We start from the raw sequence: 25,693 nt of genomic DNA on the forward strand, positions 1-25,693 counted from the left end.
TGCTTCTTAAGATATAGGAACCACACAACCGCTGCATATTCTAGCTTTGGCCTAACAAAAGTCGTGAAATGTCGTGTGTGTGTGTGTAGGTTTGTGTGTGTCTCCGTGTGTCTATGTGTGTTTGTGCATGCAAACAGAAACCTCGCCCAACCAGTGTTCGGAATAAACTTTATAAGGGCGAACCACCAACAGAACAATCATATCAAACATTGAAAAGAGCTCTCAAGAGAATTCTCAATAGGAAGCAGCATCATAAAGGCAGCTTGCGGCCAGACACAGTTGTCACTTACTGCCGTGGACCGTCGCTGTCAACACAGCTGTTCTGTAAATGGGAATCGGTGGCCACACGAGTCTAGACATGGTAACAGGTGTCTAGAACAGTTGCTCACCCATGGCTACCTACTGTGTCTACAGTTGTGGTAGAATCTTTATTGAATCTTCTTCAGCTTTCATAATAATTGATAGTCCTGTTCTGGAGAAAGTTGCTTGAGTCAATAATCGCAAAAACCATTCGTCTTAATCTTGAAAAGTGTTGATTAATTAAAGAGTCACAAAATGGTTTTACTTAAGGTTGATGGAAAGAAAATGTTTAGCGAATTTGATCTCATTCTGTTAGAGTATAATTCAACCAGATGACAATAGAAAGGCTTGAGAAGTTGAACACTTTGACTTTAACAAAATGTTTGATACTGTGACTTACAAAATGCTGATGAGAAAGGCAGAGGTTCCCTATTTCGGTAATTCTCAAGTATCTCTGTTCATAAACTACCAATTTCAACAACTACCCAAACGCTTGTTGAAGTAATTGCATAACCACCAGATTCAGCCAAACCACCAGCTTACACAACTACATAATACCAAGCTTCAAGAGCAATATAACTAATAGCTTCAACAAGTACCTAACAAACTACATCTATAACTACATGTAAGCTTCAAAAGCTACATAATTTTCAGCTTCAGCAACTACCTCACCAATATCGTCTACAACTGCAAGCTTCAACAACTACCTAACCACAATCTTCAACAACAATCTAACCACTATTTTCAGCAACTACCCAACATCCAATATACACAAATACCTAATACCAAGTTACAAGAACTACTTTACCACCAGCTTCAAGAGCTACCAACAAGGGATAAGCATTTGAACTTAGGAAACTAGCCTGGAATATTGGTGATGTCTGGTCAGAGACCGGGCCGCGGGAACGTTGATCCCTGAAAGAACGCCTGGACCATGATTAGATCATGTTCAAGCTTGGAAATTAAGACTTCAGCCCTTGGAAGCATGTCTGAAACAGTTGTCTGATTCAGACATGCTAAATGTCTGAATCAGTTATCTGATTCAGACATGCTAAATGTCTAAATCAGTTATCTGATTCAGACATTCTCCTTAATCTTTAAGGAATGTGGAGCTCAATAGTCTGTTGTACATTCGAAACTTCAACTAGATATAATACATTCCTCATGCTTTGTGTATGTTGACTTGCGTATGAATATCTCTTGCCATTTCTGTTTAGCTTACTTAATGTTTATATGTATTAGTCAATCCCCTGAATCTCTACCTCATAATCCTGCAACATTTCAATAGGATTGATTCTATATCATTTTGATACACTTGTTAACTCGTAAGCTTCATGACTGCATTATTAATTTTCAGATTGTCAGGAAAATGACTGTTGCGAAGACATTTTTGCATTTAATAATTTGGATTTCATCACTTTCAAACTTACTGAAAGTGTCAACATTTCCGTCACAAGGTATAGACATTAATCATAACATTACGTGTAACAATACCTTGGAGGAGATTAAGCCAGTCCTCTGCCTGAGGAAGCCACAGACCTCACCATCGGGTCTTACTAAGCAGCGGCAGACACTAGGAGAAACCTGCCATCATAAGCTGTATTATAGGACAGCCCCCATACACAAGCCCCATGATTCTGAATCCCTAGAACACAGAGAATTTATACACGACGGCCGATCAGCTACGCTGAAGACCGACACACCCGCCATAGTTCTCGAGAACAGGAAGAACAACGAAGCGTTATCACATCTTCCTGGAGTTGTAAGACGACAGTTGACTGCCCTGCGAGAGGCTGTATCACTCAGCCAGATGCTGAGAACCGCCGTCTCGGAAGAGATGCAAAGGTGCCATCTGGTGGTGGCTTATGATCCAGTCTATGATCAGTTAACTGTCGTGGAGGACCTGTTGATGCAGCTGCCCAATACACGACAGGTAAGTGGCTTTCATGATTGACGGCTGTTAATACCATCGAAATTGAATGCTTCAGACATGATTGACAGCCACCATGCCGCCATCGATATCAGGATTGCACGCTTCTGTTATATTCAGAGTATGACCGACAAGTTACGAGTCTAAGTAACTAAGTAACTAAGTTAGGAGTCCAATTAGCCTTATGGTTTCCATCAAATACTTGCTCCAAATAATTAAACAGTAAATAGGGGTTTTCTTTCACTGTATTATGAGATACTGAATAAATAATTATGCAAAACAATCCTGGTAAAAGGTTGCATGTTGTACACGACAGGTTGAATGCACAATTCTCTATCGGATTGTATGGTTGCACTATGGGCCAAATGTATGGTTGAATAATCAATGCTCCGCAGTAGTGGTTGACTGTACTATGTTTCACAAGATTTGGTTTAACACCATTCGCAACAAAACTGGATGAATGTATTAAGTGCTATAAGACTGGTTGACTGCACCATACTCCACAAAATTGGTTGAAAGCAGCATTCTCCAAAGTAGTAGTAGGCATCCATCAGTCTCAGGAGACTATGGAGTTGCGCTCTGGTTGTCGGTCTGGTGGTCGGTTGTCTGACTGGTTGAGGTCAACCAGTCATGTGTCGGTCTGATTTATTCACCCAAAGTACTGGGTGAATAAACCATACACCACATGATTGGTTGAATGCACCACATACCACACGGCTGTGTGGTTTAATTTAGTTTCGAACCCTGTCCTGTTTAAGTTTAGTTTCGTGTCCAGTGTTATTTGTTCGAATGTTGTGGTGTGGCACAAGACTCAATAATTAACCAGTCTAACTTGTACACTTAATTGAAATGCTGCTGTATAATCCATTAAATCTAATGGCTTACCATTAACACGCTCTTAGCTGCGTGGCTCCACACAATACTCAGTAGTGTTGCTGCTCAATACTCAATAGTGTTGCTGCTCAAAATATACAGTGTTGGTGCTCATATTTGTGTTTTGAGAACATTTGTGTTTCTGCTCATAATACTTAATGGATTTGGTGGGCACAATACTCTAATATGTGGTGTTGATTCGTTTAAAAATTAATGTTGTTGACTGTAGTTTGGCTCCTGCTACAGTCATCATAGCCAATTGTTTGATAAGTTGTTTGATGTTGTTGTTTTAGATTCAGTTACCCGAAACAAAAGGTCCAAGTAGCACGGGCTATGGTGAGCCTGTAAAGTTGTTTGCTTATGATCTTATTTGTAATTATGTACAGATAAGAGAATAACCATACATAGATTATATATATATATATATATATATATATATTTGATAGGGAAGGGAGTACCACCTCTGGCTGGAAGAAGGGGGACCCATAGCCTCGGAGGAAACCACACATAACGCATTGGAGTGAATGTAGGTCCCCTCCAATACAGTTTCTGTGTGCTTTTCTCCTACCACCCCCTTCCTTTTTTTTCTAACTATATATATATATATATATATATATATATATATATATATATATATATATATATATATATATATATATATATATATATATATATATATGTATATATATATATATATATATATATATATATATATGTATATATGTATATATATATATATATATATATATATATATATATATATATATATATATATATATATATATATATATATATATATACATATATAATATTTTCATAAAAAAATAGCGTTTGATTATAGTGACGACTAAAAACTAAGTTTTGCATTAATATATTATAAATCCAATAATTCAGTTATTATTTAAGAAATTCTTGACAATGCAGACCCCCCAAAAAAATCCTTTTTCAAAAATATTGCTTTGAGTTGTGGCTCGTTCAGTCTTTGTTGTGAAGCTTCACAAGAGGGGACTCGATGTAGTATTTATTCAGACATTGAAAAAAAAAGAGCTCTGTGTGTAATATGCAAAACAGCCGAGTCCACCCACCCAACAGCTGTGTTATATTTTGTACCTCAAAAGTACAGCAACATTTGTATTATATCAACTTTTGTATATTTTTCTGTATTTCATGGGTGTTATTTGATATTTTACAGGTGAGTATTTATGAAATAGGGTTTTTAGCCATACGAGCAAGTGGTACATAGTGTAGGTGGTTCCCGTAAGGGGTGAGAGGTGAATATCATGTAAGCGGTGCTATCATTCAGGTGTTATCTTTGAACCCTGTGTAATCCGATTCACGCAGGTAGTACGAGTGAGCAGAACGGACGACCTGCTGAAGATAGCGTGGGTTTCTCCGGAGTGTGGAGGCTATATCTTCCTCACCCACGACCAGGAGCCGCTCCTCACATTCGTGAACACGTTCCCTGACCTCTGGGACTATCACGGCAGGTGAGGCTGGCTTCCCCGCCTCACTCAACTCTTTTTGAGAACATTTTAGGAGCAGGACAAAGGGATCGGACTATTGCGTCTGGGGGGTTACCGTGGGACCGGGATCTGATCAGGCTTCCTGGTTGGTTGGTGCTCTGGTCAGCCTGGCTGTTAGACGCAGCTGTTTGCTGTGTGACGTATGGCTTATTAATGTAACTGAAAGTATAATATTTAGTATGTTGCACAAGATCTTGGGCAATTGCAAGTGAGTACTTTCTTGGTGTGTGGTGTTCTTGAGGAAAGTGAGTAATCGCTTAATTGGAAATATTCGTTATTAAAGTGATTAATCACTTAATATGAGATATTCATGAGGAAAATGAGTGTTCGTTGAATGTGAACTATGCATGAGTAATGTGGGTCTTCATCTGAGATGGAATATATATGAATTAAATGTATTTCAACCCCTTAGGTACCTGTTTGTGACTTCCTCACAAGGCTATCTAGAGTCTCTGGCTTCATCTAAAAAGGGAAAGAAGACGGAATACATTGCAGGGGCCACACAGGTGAGTAAGAATGTTTATACTCCTCATTTCTGCAACTAGCATTTTTGGTTGCAGACAACCCGCCAAACACACACCGAAACTACGACGTTGGTACAACGTTCGAACAAATTTTAACACCTCCTAACCAGTTATAAGAACCAATATAGCAAGTTGTAACAACGTTTTAATACGTCAAAAACACGTTAAGCCAAGACGTAACAACTTTATTACAAGTTGTAACAAGCGGAAAATAGACACAGTTACGGTTTGTGTTTCCAGGGAATCATGTCTCACTAAGCCTATGGAATTTTTACGATAGGGGAACTTAAGAATGATATAATGGTTATACCTACTAATGGATCTTTTAAATCATACGGATAACCTAACCAACTAGCAATTACCAACAGAGCTTTGGTTCAGTTGGTTATAGTTTGCACTAGCAGTATGTGGGTGAAGCGTTACAAAAAATCCTAATTCTATGCTTGTCCAAACTGTAGCCGAACCCCCAAACACTTTCGATAATTTTAACATTCAATATTATCACATGATATTATCACAAACATAAATTTATATGTTAAAATTAGTTGAATAATTAGGAAGGTTAAGTAGGCTAGTTCTTCAGTCCGACCTTATCAACAAACGGCAAATGCCCCTTAATCCTGTTAAAGAAATATTCGAAAGTCATCAGTTGTGAGTCGTGTATAAACAGTTTTTCAATCACAAACAGGGAGTTTTGCGGCAGGATTAACAGGCATTTGCCCCTTATTGATTAGGATTGGCTAAATTGTATAAGTTCCAGCTTTCTTTGAACCATCGTCTCTCTTTTTCTTTCGTTTTGAGTTACATGTTTTAAATGTATTACCTACGAACTACAATACAAATAACGTCCAAGAGAGGCTGAAGTACAAAGGTTTTCTAATGTATAACTAACTAAAGGCCTTCATTAGTATATGTAGTTACCTGTACAATAAATCACTGCATTATATGTTAAACAGATCTCTAACCCTGTCCAGGGAGGAGAGAAGAAAATGTATATAAGCTGGTTAGCATTGCAAATGTCTGGCCACGTCCATGGTATAAAAAAATAAAAAGTATATAATATTACTTAAAATTTAGAGCAAATTCCAATTTGTGGAAACACAGAACGTCCAAATTGACGAATGAGTTTTTAATATCATCCGCAGCTTGGAGAAGCATAACAATTGGATGTATTCTGCAAATATCATATCTGTTCAATTCCTCATCCGAGTGAGACGTTGTACCAATGAGCGGCTTGAGCGGGTACAGGTAAGAGGTAAGGTAAGGCGGGTAAGAGCGGCTTGAAGGGTTGAGTACGCCACCGACTCGTAAATACGTTTCCCGTCCCAGACAGGCTTGGAGGGAGAGTGGAGCCTCTACATCAACCAGCTGTACTTCGGGGAAGGAGTGAAGCGTGTCACCAGCTGGCGGAAAAACAGATTTACCTCCCAGGTAGTCATTTTTCCCGACAAATTCACGGATCTTAGAGGAGCCGTGCTCAAGGTAACACAGCATCACTATCTTTATATCATGATGTTGACGACAAATCAATTTCCTACTAAAAATAATGATCCTATCTCATCACCCCCCTACATTTCCACTCCCACACGCCCCTCCCTTGTTCTCCCACACACTCTCCTCCATTCCCTCCCACAGAATCACTGAATCTGGCGTGCCTGATACTACCGGTCTTACCCTCACAGGTGGGTACGTTTGAATGGAAGCCGTTCGTGTTCTATGAACGGGCCAGGGACGGTACAGTGGTTTCCCGGTACGGGAGAGACATGGGAGTAGTGAACATCCTCAGTCAGGTGATCAACTTCACTACACAGTTCAAGGAACCACCAGCAGGTGCTCATATTGACTTCCTGGTTTCTAGGGGGGGAGGGAGACATCTCCCGTCCACGAGGCTAAACATAGCCCGTGCTACTTGCCCCGCTCTTGTGCCAGGTAAGTTACGGGCTCACCATAGCCCGTGCTACTTGCCCAGCTCCTGTGCCAGGTAAGTTACGGGCTCACCATAGCCCGTGCTACTTGCCCAGCTCCTGTGCCAGGTAAGTTACGGACTCACCATAGCCCGTGCTACTTGCCCAGCTCCTGTGCCAGGTAAGTTACGGACTCACCATAGCCCGTGCTACTTGGAACTTGTTCCGAGTAGCTGAATCTATAACAACAACAACTTCTGGGAGGGGAGAGAATTATCAAGAGAAATCGCCAAGCTTTCCGTCCTAATTAGTGATTATCATTAGTGATTATCATTATAATTAGGGATTATCTAATTATAAATAATATTTATATGCCTAACAAGCCTGTGCAAGAAACCTTATCGACATATATATTATTTATTGCTTAACATACAATTCGAAAACATTTGAATTACTCAAGCTAAATAATTTTTTTCTTCAGATGTTTATATTTTGGTAGAATATAGTTTGAAAATTACAAATTACAAAAAAAATTAAATTTGCAAATGAGAGATATACAACATTTTGAGATGTAATTGAAAGGAGCTACGCAGTTAAGAATATATGAATACAAAAAACTGATGAAGGCCTATATGATATAACATTAGGCAGTTGGTATTGATACCCACATTAACTCGATCATATATATATATATATATATATATATATATATAATATATATATATATATATATAATATATATATATATATATATATATATATAATATATATATATATATATATATATATATATATATATATATATATATATATATATATATATATATATATATATATATATATATATATATATATATATACGTCTGACCTACGCTTGAAACAATTCAGGTATCTTACGTCTATTACTGAACTTAATCATTTGTTCTATAAATCCATCTATTTCTATTTATTTATCCGAGTCATTCAATAAATATGAAGACATTCAATTTCGATCCATTACTTTATTATGCTGATGCATTTAAAACTTTTTATTATTCGCCTTTAATTAGCTTAACATTTATTTCTATCAGCTAAACATCTTCTGCAGGAAAATTTCAGGTTATCGTACTCTGTATAGTAGGAAAATTTCATGTTAGATAACGTGTGTTGCAACAAAATTTATAATTAGCTTAGCGTCCACTGCAGTAAAATATATAATTATTTTGTTGTCTAAAATTAAAATAGCTTTATGTCTATTGTTAGAAAACTGCTAATTAATCTAACGCCAATTAAGGGAAAATGATTAATTATATGAGACACTACTGAAGAAAAATTGCTCAGTAGCATAACTTTATATATATATATATATATATATATATATATATATATATATATATATATATATATATATATATATATATATATATATATATAAAGAGAGAGAGAGAGAGAGAGAGAGAGAGAGAGAGAGAGAGAGAGAGAGAGAGAGAGAGAGAGAGAGAGAGAGAGAGAGAGAGAGAGAGAGAGAGAGGAGGGGAGGAGGGCCTGATTTCAATGTTAGTAGTTTCCTTTTCCAGGCGAATACTGGGGCAGTGATGAAGAAAACGGGACTTACTCAGGATTTCTGGGGTTACTTGCAAGAAACGAGGTGGACTTGGGCGTGGTGGACCTCTACGTCACCATCGTCCGTGTTGATATCCTCGACTACACTCTCCCCTATGACAATGAGGCAAGTCCTACACAAGCCAACTTTGGTTGTATTTTTCTAACTAAAATAATAATAATTTCTTGATCAACTTATGTGTGTGGGATGGGAGTGTGTGGGAGGGATTTACTGGAAAGTTTCTGGCACTATAAAACGTGTTTTGGAAGCTCGCTGTGTGGGAGTTTGATGGATATGTGTGTTATGGAAATGTGAAGGATTGGAGTGATAAGGGTGCGTGGGGTGGGAGTGCGTAGGGGGTAGAGTGGGAGTATGTGTGGGGGCAGGAGTACGTGGGATGTTTATTGCGTTGATGGGAGTGTGTGGGATAGGAGTACCTGGTGGTGGGTGTGTGTGTGTGTGTGGGATGGGCGTACATGGAATGGGAGTATATGGGATGGGACTGCAGAGGAAGGGTGTTCATGGGAATAGGGTGTTACGGATTAATACATATACAGTTTTAATTACCTTCCTACAGTTCCACGCCCCAGTCTAGTATACTGCTGTCAAATCAATGTATCTATGTCTAGTTTGATGTCTCAGGAGGTAGAAACTCAATGAGACTATTGCCAAAGTTAAAAACATACATAAAGCATGATAATATACATGACAAAGCTTGATTGCTTCTTCCTTTAAAAGAAGTCAGCAAGATACCAATTCCAGTATACAGGAATGACTGTGTTAAGACAAATGAAATATAATCAGTTTTCCAGTAATTACGAAAATCTGTTATCCCAGAAATATCTTTGGTCTGTATTATGAGGCAGCACACCAGTACATTAAACACGAAATAAATATATGGGAAACAATACTTCACACTTTATACGTTAACTAGAGGGCATTTCTTAATTTGCTAATCGTCAGCAGTACACCAACAGCAAGAACTATATACTATTAAAAGTGTTGTACTAACAAGGTGAAGTATGCCTCAGTCCTTATGAATCCTGCATAGCCACTGACTTGCACTCTTATGGGAGTCAAGTAGCAGTGTCGCTCTCTCATAATATGCAGACGATGAGTCACAATAACGTGGCTGAAGATATGATGACCAAATCCTACACCAGAAGATAGAGAAACGACGACGTTTCGGTCCTTCCTCGACCATTGTTAAGTCGTATGATAATGGTTATCACATATGATTTGATAATGGTCCAGGACGGACCGAAACATCGTCGTTTGTTCATATTTTGATGAGTGGTTTGGTCATTATCTCTTATAATAGTTACTACGTTTACACTATCCATCAGTTACCCACAAACAAGATGTCTCTTTAAATACACTGTAAATTAGCTCCACTAGGTAGTCACAAACACAATCCTATACTTCATGAAGAATAACCTACACTTAAACATTCTCACAACACGTTACAATTCTTTTTCAATACAGGCTCAATACTATTAAAAGTCCAGATGAATATGTTTCACTGTTGGGATGCTCAGTGAGATAGCACTAATTCGCTCCACAATGGCTGACTGGGGTGACAAAGGCCTGTCCAATTCATTACTCAAAATCCTCTCTTTTATTACCTGTGTAAAAATAATTTTACAAATTAATAATGCTACTCAAAAATCCCCTCGAGGTTTCTTTTTCTACACGACAATACTAATTAGAAATTAGAGTTGATACTTCATAATGCTCCCATTAACTCTATATCTACCGAGGCCTACTTTGATATGCAAATATATTGCACATAAGATTTATTCTAGCAACATAGTAGTTTGGGAAACAACTCTCTTATAATCAATGACGTATGCCAATGGAAATATAATAATTTCACACAAGCTATTATGATAATGTTATGGCTAAAGCCTAAGCCAAGTCCATTGCAGGGAATGCGTGGGATGGGAGTGTGTGTGATGGGAGTACATGGAACGGGCACGGAAGAATATATATCCCTTCACTTGACACACAACCTTATTTTGATTACATTCTTCAGAGGAAACACTTGCCTCACAAACGCTGTGACAAAGGGGGCGATATCTGTGTGTGTCCTTAACTAGCCGGCTTGAGAACAAGATACATCGTACATAAATACTTGGAAAGGATATCACAACAGATTACGAGCTGGGATATGATGATATAATCAAAGCTAGGATATAAAGAGAGAAGGAGTTGAGAGCATGAGCTCAGACTAAAAGCTGGAATATATAGACAGAATGAACTGAGGGTATGAGGACAGAATATGAGCCAAGATATGAGACTGTTCTGCCTCACTAACTGTACTTATGTTGTCTCTCACCAGCTGAGTTGCTTTCTGGCTCGAACGGAGCCACCTATTCCCCGGTGGCAGGCACTTGCCTTTCCCTTCCAGGGCCAAACCTGGACCGCCATCCTCTTTGGTCTCCTGGTCTCCGGTCCTGTTCTCTACATACTAGCGCGGTGCAGTGCTCACTGGTCAGTACCCAAGTGTTCCACACAATATATTGGCTATCATTCCGAATTTGTTTCTCTGCGATAACGTAAAGTGATGCATTGTTAAAGATCGAGAACAGATTTATAATGTTTTGGAGTCGAGACATGTTGAGAACAGTGTTTATATTGGATAAATGGTCATTCTACTGGCTTACATACCATAGGCATCTGGATCTATAAAAAATCCTACACTCTTTGGACTTTAAAATGATTTATTTTCTGGTTCTAATAAACCTTTAGTCTTATTAAGCTCTATGCTCTTCTCTCCTGGCTCTAAGCGCTTCTCTCCTGGCTCTAAGCTCTTCACTCTAGGCTCTAAGCTCTTCTCTTGGCTCTAGCATACGCTCTACTCTCTCCTGGCTCTAAGCTCTTCTCTCTAGGCTCTGGCTCTAAGCTCTTCTCTCTAGGCTCTAACATACGCTCTACTCTCTACTGGCTCTAAGCTCTTCTCTCCTGGCTCTAACATACGCTCTACTCTCTCCTGGCTCTAAGCTCTTCTCTCCTGGCTCTAACATAAGCTCTACTCTCTCCTGGCTCTAACATAAGCTCTACTCTCTCCTGGCTCTAACAAATACTCTACTTTAACCTGTCACTGCAGACACTTACAGTAACCGTCTGGAGCACCATTAACCGCTGTCGCCACCAACAGCGGGGCGGAGGAGAAGCGACTGCAGTCTCTGGGCTTCGACACATTCTACACCCTGGCCATGCACTGCGCCAGAGACCAGCGGACAGAGCCCCAGACCGACGCCACCAGGGTGTATGTCCTATTCCTCTGGCTCTACACCATGATCCTCACTATAGCCTACTCCTCCAACCTCACCGCCTTCCTGCTGGTGGCCAAGGCTCCCACAGGCATAGAGACCCTCAAGGACCTCCATGACACCGGTACAGAGGTGTCAGTGGTCGGAACCTTCTCACCTACTGACCCTAATCTGCAGGTGAGTCTGGCTTTTATCCAGCATATCATGTAGCAAATAAGTTAAATTTATTATTAATACCCCACGATCTCACCTCTTTTTTTGTGTGTGTGGTGACCCAGGACCCGCGCAGGTTCAATACCACCGTCCTGCTCCTATGATTTTCTTCTAGATATGTCACATTATTGGGATTGTATTGAATATTGTATTGTTTATCCTAGGTCACTGCAAGCTAATTGATGCCTAATCCTTTGCAACATTTTATGTCATTCAAGTTCACTAAGAGTTCACTTTACTGATGTGACGTAAGGAATATAGCACAGTATTCCTTGTTTGTGTTGGGTGGAACAGTTAATACCATGTAAGTTATCCAAGCCTTGGGATTCAGTACAAGACTTTTGTGTATTTCTGACTAGTTTAGAGTGTCGTTGAGGCTAGTTTAAGATGTCTTTGGTTAGTTTAAGGTGTCGTAAGGGGGCTAGTTTAAGATGCCAAATTGGTTAATTTAAGGTATCGTACGGATTAGTTTAAAAATGTAAAATCTGCCCAAGAAGTCGTGAACTAACGTGTCGTGGAGTCGTTTACTTAGCTTCTGAGACATGAGTTCCCCTGAACGACCCCCCCTTAAACAGTACACGCCATATAATATTCACAAATCCACTTGGATATAATGAGATATACACATATTAAAATATTTTACAATGCTCTCTCACTTGACACTTTAATTTATGTTGTCACACAGAGCATTAAAGACAGATTCAAGAACTACAGCTCTGATGAACCAATCTTCTCTCGGGTGTTGGAGGGCAAGTCTGTCATGTTAATGAGTCGGCCTTACCATGAGTACGTCATCGCCTCAAGGTTTACCAGTCGAGGACAAGCCAGGATGAGGATCATGAAGGTGAGTTGACCAACAGTGGCCAGGGTGGAGAGGAGGGTAGGCTGGCCAACAGTGGCCAGGGTGGAGAGGAGGGTAGGCTGGCCAACAGTGGCCAGGGTGGAGACCTAGTCTCCAGTACATATTATGGAAAATGCAATTTATGTTAATTTGTCGAAACATTCAAACGAGATTTGAGTTCACTTCTCGTGAAGCCAAATTAAAATTTTCAAGTCTCGTACGAAAAGTTCAAGATTCATATAAGGGTTCAATTGCTTTTTCGGTTAGACTCGTTTACGATTTGATAGAAGTTAGGAAACTTTGAGGCAAGCTACAAATATATTTCAGATGTTGAATACGTTAAATAAAAACTGGTTTAGGGATTGATTTACTGAGGTAAGTAAAGAAATGAATAAGTTTAACCAATAGGGTAAATAAAAGAGGCTACCTACATCTAAATACTTGGCATAAGACGTGATAAGAAACAAAGACTATATGGATTAGCCAAACGGAAGTGGGAATGACGATAGTTAGGTCCTAGAGTTAGGTCCTATAAGCTCTCTTAGCTAATTCTGTTAAGTATCAGTAATTCATCAAATCCAAATCATAATAGGACAAACTTGTTGCTCCTCCATTGGGACATTACCAGTAGGACAAGCTGAGGTCGCCGCACCGTTATAAACAAACCTTTGACAGGCGTTACCTTTCCTTTCATGCTTGAGTATTATGTCGAATCTTTATCTCAATCTGAATCTCTATAAACCCCTTAACCATGCAGATTCTTCCCCCTCTAATAAGATGATTAATACACCCAGTAGTCGAGAACATCAATGTACACCCAGTAGTCTTAGGACTTCCATGTACACCCAGAAGTCGAGGACATCCATGAATTCATGAGCTAAAGTTTATGTACTTGGTGGTACAGGAGTGCTTCACCCCGTTCAACGTGGCCATGGCTTTACAGCGCCACTCTCCTCTGAAGAGAAGATTCGACCAGATCATTGGGTGGATGGTGAGTGGAGGACTGGTGAACCAGTTCTTCCAGAATGACCTCACGCTCTCCCTTCAACACTCGGTCAGTATGTCATTCCACATGATTCCGTTAATGTTCAATGAACATTGATAATAACTGTCATTACCATTAACATTTTATGGTACAAACGGATTAATAGGACCATCAGAATGGTAGATAGAATACACAAAGTGACTCTCTGCTCAAAATGCTCCTCAGGAAAATCTACTGCTCAATAATGCTCTTCAGGAAAATATACTCCCTAAACGGGAAAAATACCCGAAGGATATATATCCCTAAAACGTAAATACAATTCATATATTTCTAGCCATTCAAAAATATTAAATTTAAGTCTAATCACTTTACTAATCAATTTCCTTTGCATCGAACAATGGAAGGGTGGGTGGTTAACGAGAAGGGAATGTTTCCTGGGTACAAATTTGTGATAAAGTTGAGTGAGGGAGGTTTGAACAGGGACTCGTGAAGAGTAATGTGAATGAGATCTATTGCTGAATGAACAGTCAGAAAAATAACAGAAATCTGGCTAGTAGTTTGAGGGTTTTGAGAAAGATATTGATGAAAAAATTATGAGGTAAAAGGAAGAAAAATGGAGTGATTGTTTCGTGTGTGTAGTGGATTCGAGTAATGAGTGTGAGGGTGTAAATGAGCTAAGAATATGAATGTGAGGTGAGTATTAGCTAAGAATATGAGTGTGAGGGTGTGAATGAGCTAAGAATATGAGTGTGGTTTGTGTGAGAGATAATAAGTGAGTGTTATTAATGAATTTAAAGTAATATTCATATCAGTGAGTAGAAGAACAAAGGTTACGAAGAAGGGGGTATAGGAGAAAAGAGTTTATAACGTATGTAAACATGAAGCTGAGAAAGTGAGATGAGTCCAACATTAACTTAGTGGTTAATGTGGAAAGGGTGAAAGTAATTTTATCCGAGTGAAGAAATTGTGGGGGAAGTTGAGTGAATATGTGCAAAAAAAAATTAATTCAAGCCGTCCTCCATATAACCAGTTGGTTATAATGCTAAATATAAATATTACGTTAATTGTCGGGAAACCGACACACACAAACACACACACACATATAACACAGTCTCCCTTAGTCTGTAATCCCTTCAGGATGGAAAATGGGAGACTCCGTGACGTCATCGACTCCGTGACGTCATGGATGTCATCGTATATTTACATTATGAAACATTGTTAATAGACTAGTTTAGTATCTAGATTTAACAAAAAAGTAATCAATAAGACTGAATATAATTATTTACATCAAATTGTAGCTAGGTTCCCTTGTTAATGTAAAATTACTTTGAGTGAGGAACCAGCGTTGAGGGCGTTGGCTCCACTGAGAGCAAGGCTCCCGCGACAGAACAATAACAAAACACAGCAGCCACTACGCTGTACTTGGCTCTAGGGCTGGTGAAACAACTAGACACCCCATTTACGTGTCAACAACCAGCAACACAGCCTATCAACACCACAACAACGACCGTATCCGTCTTTCCAAGTATTGTATATCATTTTGTGCACATTTTGATTCAATGGGTAAAGGCGGTCACGACGTAGGAATAAAACATACCACAATGTACGTGTACTCCATTTTACAGCCCTCACATTTCATGTCATACCTGTAATTGATATGTTTAGGGAACTTTGATTAATTCCTTGCATCCCATACAGGTAAATTGTGAGAGGAGCAGCAAGAAGTTGAGCAGACAGTTGGTTCATACACATTCACTATTGTTTGCCAAGCTTTGTCATTCCCACCAGCCGCCATTACGTGGCCCAAGGAGGCACAGGGCCACACCCAATTTGGAGGATACACCTACACGCCTTACCAGGCCCACACTACTGGCACAGCTAAGCCATTTTTAACAGTATTAGTAGTCATAATTAGTAATTATTACTAGTAGATTAGACCACCATATGTGGTATGATATATTAATAAGTAGACCACCACATGTGGTATATTATAATTATAAAAGGTAAACAATTGGTAGTTTAAGAAGGAGCCATAACAAAGTGGTTTAGGCTACCAATTGTCCCCCCCATTAGTGTGTAAGAAGATTTCAGGCAGTTTACAAGTATATACAGTCCACTCAATTAATTCTTACTTACTAAGGAAAATAAATAAGACATAACTTTATCTTATTAAAGTTAATTTAAAAGGAGAGATTAGCTGCCTGGAGTTTCCCCACATTAATGAACTGCACCGATAGTATATTAATACACTAGTAATCGCCAATTACATTTCCCTCCCCAAATAATCGCCCGAAACGATGAATTACTTTGAACAGTCAAAATATTGGAACCAATGAAGTATATCTAAGTTGCAATTAGTGTTTTTAATTAATCTTAACATATAAACTATGAATTTGTTTTCTCTAATGTTATTGGTTGGCCGTTTTCATTTTCTTTTTTTAATTTTGCGTCCACTAAAGACAGGCCTGTTTCTATTATTTCAATGTATGTTCTGCACAGTTTTGGTCTAGATAATCCAGTCTTTATCGTACACTTTTCAGGAAGTTAGGTATGGTAGACAAAATGATTGGGTACCATTCCTTCCCTCCGTCTCATCCCAAATCCTTATCCTGGCCCTTTCTAAGTGCTATATAGTCTTAATGGCCTGACACTTTCCGATCTGATAGTTCCCTTCCCCTTCCCCTAGGTATGGCAGAAGAGCAGTCACTGACACTCAAGCGGAAGATAGCACGAGATAACGATTTATGATATAAACAAATTAGAACAATAAATTATCATCCACACTTCCGTGGAAATAAACATTCCATTCACCTAGACTGTGTGGGTGTCGATCCGTGGACTTTCCTCTTTAAGACTACTCATAGCCCAGTGGAGAGAGCTTCGGCCTCACACACTTGGGGTCCCCGGTTCGAAACCCAAACAGTGGCGTGAATGGAAATTAGAACACTTTCTCCATCACTATATCTGTGATTGCTCTGTAATAAATGATTTCAGAACAAATGGTATGAGATACTTGGAGTTCTGTTACTACTTGATACACTCAGGAATATTAGAGGAGTTTTGAGTGTGTCTAAGAAACAACACTCAATCCTTCTTGCCTTTCAGTCACACCATTGACGCTACATTGTGACGCGTCTCCCAACATCAACACTCGTGAAGGCATCCTCAGGTGAAAACTTTCACACAAACTGCACTTACATTACAGAACGAGTACCAACATTGACCACCAAGTGCTCACATCACGTATAACTGCAGCATTATTGGGACTACCATCGAAATCAGAACTTTTGAAATTAAAAAAAGTGGACATCACGAACGTCAGACCTTTTATATTATGCAGCTCAAGCACGGAGACGCTCCCTCGCACTCCCCCCCCCCCCATCCCGCTCCAATAATACCAGGTTGGTACGAGAGTTGTAGGGAGTAACATGCAGGGGAAGACAAATGAAACTGAAGTTCACGTCACTGAAGTAAAACAACAGCTGGAGGGACATGATCACAACTTAAAAAATACTCGGTGGAATCGATAAGGCAAAACAAATGTGGACTTAGCACCCCCGGGACCAATGAAGGGAAGGTGGTGTGCCCTGGTGCTCGAAGGACCATTACAGGAGGGTACCAGGGCACCCCACAAAACAGGCACAGACTTGATTTTTACCCATAATTATATTACGATATCTTCGTGTCCGGTAATATTTTTGCTGAAAAAAAATCCATCGGAAACGAAAGGCAACAGGAACGTACCTTGAGCTGGTGGAGTTGTCCCCCGCGATGAGCTAAATAAAAATCCTTGCCTGCAATGGCAGAAAAATTAATTATTATTGTGCCTATTTAAATTCCTGTATACACGTTATAATCATATACCACATATATGACATAAGAATGGTCACATCCCCCTCCATGTTCGTATGCAAGAAGGCGAAGACGTAGGTCACACTTGAGGGTCGAGGTGATGCTTACCTTCTCCTGAAGGAGGGTTGCTCTCTCCGTAGTTGGTTAAGACAAGGAGGGGTCAGGGCTGAGCGTAGTAGGGTCAGACAAGGAGGGGTCAGCGCTGAGCGTAGTGGGTTAAGACAAGGAGGGGTCAGGGCTGAGCGTAGTGGGGTCAGACAAGGAGGGGTCAGCGCTGAGCGTAGTGGGTTAAGACAAGGAGGGGTCAGCGCTGAGCGTAGTGGGTTAAGACAAGGAGGGGTCAACGATGAGCGTAGTGGGTTAAGACAAGGAGGGGTCAGCGCTGAGCGTAGTGGGTTAAGACAAGGAGGGGTCAGCGCTGAGCGTAGTGGGGTCAGACAAGGAGGGGTCAGCGCTGAGCGTAGTGGGGTCAGACAAGGAGGGGTCAGCGCTGAGCGTAGTGGGGTCAGACAAGGGGGGTCAGCGTCAACACTACTCCCGACGTGCTCACTAACATGTCGTGGGAAGCTTTCACAAAAGCTCTGTTCCCAACATTCACCAGCAACCACAGGACAAGTAAAAAAAGGGGAGAGGGGGTTGTGTCGGAAATTTCCAACACTACATTACTAACTCCTTGACATAACAGATTAGTTATGTCGGGCAATTACTAACATCACTAACTTTGCGAAGAAAATGTTCCTAGAGACCCCTCGGAAATACTGGAGGAGTATTGCGTCAGCTAATCTACTAAATTGCATAAATTGCGTCGACGAATCTGCTAAACTCGTTAGTGAACGTAACTCTTCCTGCATACAAGTTAAATTTACTAGAAAGCTCTATTAAAATCAGATTCAGTTGAAATCTGTGAATAAATGACTATATTCCTTCCCCCGTAGATAATAAATTTTGCTGAAAATTAGACGCTCCCAGAATGTGGGTGAGGAAGGAGAGGCGGGAGACGCCCCAGCGCACCAGAACTCACACAGACCTCCAAGCCGACCAGACGAGTCAGTACTCGCTCCTGATTAACGCGTCCATACCTGGTACTTCCCGCGATTCGTGCCACAGGATCTTCAGAATCCATCCAATCCACGAATTCGCTACTTGGGGAGTATTGTACCCGGACCACTAATAAGTCTGATATTGCTTTGGCCACTGTAATAGTTCTTGTAGTTTCGGTTAAGAAGCCAGCTAGGTACCCCATCAGGGGTAAGCTCATTTCTCACTAGATACAATCTTTTCTGTTAATAACTCCTAAGTTTACTGCTGGTATTATAATCTAACAATATCGCAGGTAAAATTTGGTGAAAGAAGAGACTACCTACAAGCATCATTTCGACCCCTAGTGCCTTGACGCCATAATATTATAGCATCTTCGACGTGGCTTCTCTTGATCAGGACGGGTGTATGAATGCAGTAATAATTAACCTGATGATAGAGGGATTTCTTGAGCCTCGAATCAGGCCATTCTTACGTTTAAACTAAGGCCTTAAATTCTCCATACTAACAAGTAGATTAGCCAGTAGAAGCAGTAGTAGTCTATCGTTACTCTATTTATATTGATATAGACAATTTTCATATATAAAGAAACCCCCTAAATATGGACAGATGGTAAACCCAGTGGGAGATAAATTTAATGCAGTCCACTTAATCATACAGTCCGCTTAATATAATAAATACAATAACTACTTGCTGGGAAAATCCCCACAAGGGGGGCCTCGGCGCCCCCAGGACCAGTAAAAAGAGGAGGGGGGGGCGACGCCCCCAAGACCAATAATTGGGGGTATACCAGTATACTGGTTCTGGGACCAATAACTATATTATGATATCAGCCTATCCTATATTTTGTTGTAAAAAAAAAATCACAAATTCGAAAATAAACGGAAACAAGAACGTTGTTTTTTGTTAAAGATTCGCTACCTGGAACAAAGTTCCAAGTAGCACAGGCTATGGTAAGCCCGTAGTCACCCAGAACGTACCTTAAACAGGTGAAGTTGTTCCCGCGATGAGTACAAAAATAGTCTGTAATGACAGAAAATATAATTATTATTGTGCCTATTGAAATTCCAGTATACACAATATAATCATATACCACATATATAACATAAGAATGGTCACATCCACCTCCATGTTGGTATGCAAGAAGCGGAGACGTTGATGATACTTGAGGGTCGAGGTGATACACATCTTCTTCTGAAGGAAGGTTGCTTTGTCTGAAGTGGTGTCCGTGCTGCCCGTAGTGGTGGTCAGAAAAGTGAGTCAGCGTCAACACTACTCCCGACATGCTCGCTAACAAGTCGTGAGTAGTGTTCACAAAAGCTCTGTGAATCGACTTGAGAATGGTCCAGGACGGACTGAAACGTCGTCGTCCCTTCACCTTCTAGTGTGTGGTCTGGTCAACTCTGTTTCCAACATTCAACGGAGCTCCCATAACCAGTAAAATGGGGGGGGGGGGCTCGGCGCCCCAGGACCAGTAAAAGGGGGTGCTTCGGTCCCCCCCTAGGGCCACTAAAAGGGGGGGGGCGTCGGCACCCCAGGACCAGTAAAAGGGGGTGCTTCGGTGCCCCCACAGGGCCAGTAAAACGGGGGGAGGGGGCTCGGTGCCCCAAAAACCATAAAATGGAGGGGCCTCGGCCCCTCCAGGATCAATAAAAGGGGGGCTCGGCACCCCCCCATCAGGTCCAGTAAAAAAGGGGGCCTTAGTACCCCAGGACCATTGACAGGGATATGATATTTACCCATAATTATATTATGATATCTTCGTGGCCTTTAATACTTTGTTTACGCGAAAAGTCCCCCGGAAACTAAAGGCAACAGGAACATACCTTGAGCTGGTGGCGTTGTCTCCCGCGATGAGCTAAAAAAGCCTTACCTGTGAAGACAGAAAAAAATAATTATTAATATGCCTATTGAAATTTTTATATACTCATTTTAATCATATACCTCATATATAACATGAATCTTCACATTTGTATACATCTCCATGTTGGTATGCAAGAGGCGGAGACGTAGGTGATACTTGAGGTGATTCTTACCTTCTCCAGAAGGAAGGTTGCGCTGTCAGTAGTGAGGTTAAACAAGGGGGGTCAGCGCTGTCCGTAGTGGGGGTCAGACAAGGGGTCAGCGCTGTCCGTAGTGGGGGTCAGACAAGGGGGGTCAGCGCTGTCAGTAGTGGGGTTAAACAAGGGGGGTCAGCGCTGTCAGTAGTGGGGGTCAGACAAGGGGGGTCAGCGCTGTCCGTAGTCGGGGTCAGACAAGGGGTCAGCGTCAACACTACTCCCGACGTGCTCGCGAACACAAACAAAAGCGATATTTTCAACATTCACGAATCACTCACAATGAATTAAATATCCAGTACGAGACGAGCAACACTGCAAGTACTGAAAGTACCCAACAAAAATGTTATTTAGCCAAAGCAATACATGCCAATATCCACCTTTTTTGTCCAGTAAATCACTAAACTGTCTAAGCATTAAGATTTAGTCACGATCACATTTAGTAACGGCGTATCCTGCCTTAGTGTCTTGCGTATTTCTCAAAAATGCAATTTCAGGATTTTGCTAGACACGAAACATAATACAAATACTCGCAACCGAATCCGGCAACACTGTAGTTTGCTAGTCCACACACTAGTGCTAACTAATACTCACTTTATTTTAAGTATCACACATCTAGTCTACGTAACTCGGTGTGACCGAACACTTGGAAAGATTTTCAGATACACTTTAGAGTTGTATGTCAGTCATCACCCCACAGTTCCCACCAAACAGCCATTACTCGCCACCATTAACGACATACTGGCCTGGTCCGCCCGACTAGAGAGTCCACACCGTGTTCCTTACGAGTTTCCAATCTGTTAATTAACCATTTATAGCCAGGTGGTGTTACATCACAGCCCAGCACCAAAACATCGACCGAGTGCTTATCTTACTTCATGCATTCGAATCACACTGTTGTAGGTATTTCGGCCATTTAATTTAAATGCGAATAAATCAGCTGGTCGTTGTAAACATTGGCTGGGCTCCCGTTGACCCAGCCACCGACAAGCAGTTGGTGGCGTACGAGAATTTGTAGAGCAGTGCCTCGTACCCCGCCCTGACATGAGGGGTAAGAAGCACTCTGTACTTTGGTACTTATATGTACCTGCGGTACAAATGTACCAAAAAGGTTCAATTTGAAGTTACTAAAGTATAAGGCATAGATTAAACAATCTTGAAGATCAACACGTAAGGTTGACAGCCCGCAAACTTCTCGAAGTTGACATTTTAGTCTATATTCCATAATTAATTTTGTATTTTATTTCATTTATATTTGCAAGAGTTCTTACATTCTTGTAAAGCCACTAGCAAGCATAGCGTTTCGGGCTGGTCCTTAATCCTAATTTTCCCCGGAATACGACCCGTCAAATCGTTTAATAACCAGATACCCATGCACTGCTGGGTGAACAGAGGCTACAGTAAAGGATTGGCGCCCAGTCGATCCTCCCCGGCCAGGATACGAACCCAGGCCAAAGAGCTTGTGAAGCGTCAGGCGAGTGTTTTACCACTGCTCCACGGGAAATGCACAAAGTAACATAAGACTTAATAATGTAATTTTGATAATAAACTATATCTTTCACACTTTTCACAGACAGGAAGATTGTATGGTCTTTGGAATTGTTCTATTCCTGAGTGTACAAGTCATAACATTAACTTATGGAAATGGTGGATTACAGAAATTGATCTGTTTGACGAGTTCAGTGTAGTTAATAGGAATAAATTATAATCATGTTTTCCTTCCATTTCCCGAAGCCGTGTGTCAAGATGGGAAGATGTACCCACTAATAACTCTCTCAATGCACATCTCCTGTGCCAGGTAAGTCCACTACGGGCTCGCCATAGCCCGTGCTGCTTGGAACTTCTTGTTCCCAGTAACTGAATCTAAAACATCTGAAAATGTCGTCAGTTTATTACCCAATAGTTCTTCAGAGACAGACGCTTTAACCCCTAAATCTTCAGATGCCATTTGCACTTCTATTAGCCAATAAAACAGCAAAATACTAAGCACAAATAAGGATATTCGCAGCACAAACTTGTATTAGTATGTAACTACTCGACGTGTATAATGACATAAACAGCTCTTATATAACTGGTGATAATATTAAAACAATATAATAACATTGTATAGCAATCTGTTTGAAGATCCAATCGTAATCCACGATACGAGCGACCAATGCTCTCATTCATTAATGTTGCTTGTTTACGATTATCAGTAATATATATATATATATATATATATATATATATATATATATGTCGTACCTAGTAGCCAGAACGCACTTCTCAGCCTACTATGCAAAGCCCGATTTGCCTAATAAGCCGAGTTTTCCTGAATTAATTTATTTTTTCTATTTTTTTTCTTTTGAAATGATAAAGCTACCCATTTCATTATGTATGAGGTCAATTTTTTTTTTATTGGAGTTAAAATTAACGTAGATATATGACCGAACCTAACCAACCCTACCTAACCTATCCTAACCTATCTTTATTGGTTAGGTTAGGTTAGGTAGCCAAAAAAGTTAGGTTAGGTTAGGTTAGGTAGGTTAGGTAGTCGAAAAACAATTAATTCAGGAAAACTTGGCTTATTAGGCAAATCGGGCCTTGCATAGTAGGCTGAGAAGTGCGTTCTGGCTACTAGGTACGACATATATATATATATATATATATATATATATATATATATATATATATATATATATATATATATATATATATATATATATATATATATATTCATTGATTTGTCTTTATTCTTGAGATATTCATTGCTAAGTCAACCTCCTTGAATTATTCATTGTAATATGGTCAGCTTTCAGATATTCATCACTATATTTTCATTCTTAAATTATTCATTACCATGTTAATCATGGTTATTAGATAAAAATAACACTGAAATTTAGGTTAAATTACTATTATTGTTATTACTATAACCGTATGTTATTTAATAATAGTTTATCCATTATGGTTATTTAATAAAGAAGGTATTTCACAAATCAAAGGCTAGTTACTAGTTACAAATAGTTACAAATCAAAGGCTAGCTAGTTACAAATCAAAGGCTAGCTAGCTAGTTACAATATTACTGTATTGTTTTCTAAATCAAATAGTTTAATAGGGAATTGGAACCAATTCCCTATTAAACCATTAGATCTAGAAAACAATATAGTTATATTGAGTGATTTTTCCGTTTCAGTAATTTGCTTCTGTTTAAGAATCACCGTTGGCTTTTACATGATAATTATTCAATATAACATTGTGTGAGTGTTCCCAGCCCAATCTTCAGAGACACTGGTCGTTCACCACGAGCCCAACACCTCCTGTTTTAATGCAATCACACTACTCAATCACCAGTTGATTGACAGTTGAGAGACGGGGTCCAAAGAGCCAGAGCTCAACACCCCGCAAGCACAACTAGGTAAGTGCTGCTTCACAATTTCTCTAGCTACCAACACTCAGTAACGAGGTTTTCTTCAGTTGTATTAATTAAATAGATATTCTTTGAACAAATCCACAAGGGCCGTGACGAGGATTCGAACCTGCGTCCGAGATCATCCCAGACGCTGCCTTAATCGGTGAGTAATGTAGATATTCTTTGTTTCCTGTCGAATTAAATCTATTTCGATAGAACGTTTCTCTCTACTGTTCGCTGAGGACGATGATGATGAAAACTTATGTATGGAAATGCCCTGTTTCATTTTTTCTATAATCCAATATATATTAGCAATTATGCAAAATACTATAGTAATTTTTGGAGTCAAATATGAAAATGTATATAGTGTTCCTTGACACTGTGAGGGGGATAATACCCAAGTAAATTTTCAGCTCTCGGATATCACAATGAATAAGTTTAGGTCGGGGGTGATGGGGGGGGGGGGGGGGGTAGTGGAGGGAGGGGTGGAACGAGTGGACTTAACAAGCCCTTGCAACACCGCCACCCCCGTTTGTAACACTAACCTCTTGTAACACAAACCCCCTTTTGCCACACCACTCCGTTACAACATTGATGTACACCAGGATTCTAGATACCCGTCTTTCCTCAGCTTATGCTTCGCTCCTATTTACCGTCTCAATCATCCACCTTCGACCTGTCATCCATGCAACTGTCCCACTTAAGTATACTATTCTCTACTTACCATTAGCAAATGGCAATCACATTAGAGTCCCTTACAACACGAAGATGGAAAGAGACGGGAGAGAAAGTGGAGTACCTTGTTAGTGCGAGAGTTGATCCAACGTCCGCATCACCTGTCCCGGGGAACATACAGTGTCTCGTCTTGACAGAGGCTGCACGACAAGCTGGGAGTGACGGGCACAGCAGCCGGCGACGTTGATGCAGGTGACGTCGTGACGGAGGGCGGAGTCATCCCTCTGAGCATCAACCACCTGCAGGGCATCTTCTTCGTCACTGTCTGGGGTTGGTTGATCTCCTTGCTGGCTTTGCTGCTGGAGATCTCACTCCATAAGGGAGCTTGGCGCACGGGGCCACATGCAGGATGTGGAGCGTTGCCCTGGTGCTAGAGACAAGTCTGCTCGGGTTTACTGAAGGTGAACTTCATCAGTCTGCAACTACGAGGCGCTTGCAATGTATATGGCAAATGAGGACGATAAGTTTGTTTTGACACATATAAATGTACAGGTATAGTCTATATGCCTCGCTGAACGCTTCAGATAATACTGAAACCTACTGAAATCCCTTCACTTAGGCACTTGGCATTTTCAGACATATACACTTACACATTTACAAATACACTCACACACGAACACAAGTTTAATACGCCATTTTCTGTCCGTTGTGGCAACTTGAGAGGATAGGGTG

The 25,693-nt window shown here is 40.3% G+C and overlaps 1 protein-coding gene across 1 annotated transcript; it reads left to right on the forward strand.

Annotated features, from left to right (window-relative positions):
- The first annotated feature begins 1,669 nt into the window (after positions 1 to 1,669).
- LOC123767270 (ionotropic receptor 21a) lies at positions 1,670 to 14,067 on the forward strand. The gene is made up of 10 exons (XM_045756842.2): positions 1,670 to 2,233; positions 4,445 to 4,590; positions 5,039 to 5,132; positions 6,480 to 6,632; positions 6,833 to 6,980; positions 8,611 to 8,762; positions 10,978 to 11,129; positions 11,797 to 12,088; positions 12,810 to 12,968; positions 13,870 to 14,067. Exons 1-10 carry the CDS (start codon positions 1,670 to 1,672, stop codon positions 14,065 to 14,067), a joined length of 2,058 nt encoding a protein of 685 aa, XP_045612798.2.
- Positions 14,068 to 25,693: the final 11,626 nt, after the last annotated feature.

Source organism: Procambarus clarkii, chromosome 53 (assembly GCF_040958095.1).
Source record: "Procambarus clarkii isolate CNS0578487 chromosome 53, FALCON_Pclarkii_2.0, whole genome shotgun sequence".
In the NCBI taxonomy this organism is placed as follows: domain Eukaryota; kingdom Metazoa; phylum Arthropoda; class Malacostraca; order Decapoda; family Cambaridae; genus Procambarus; species Procambarus clarkii.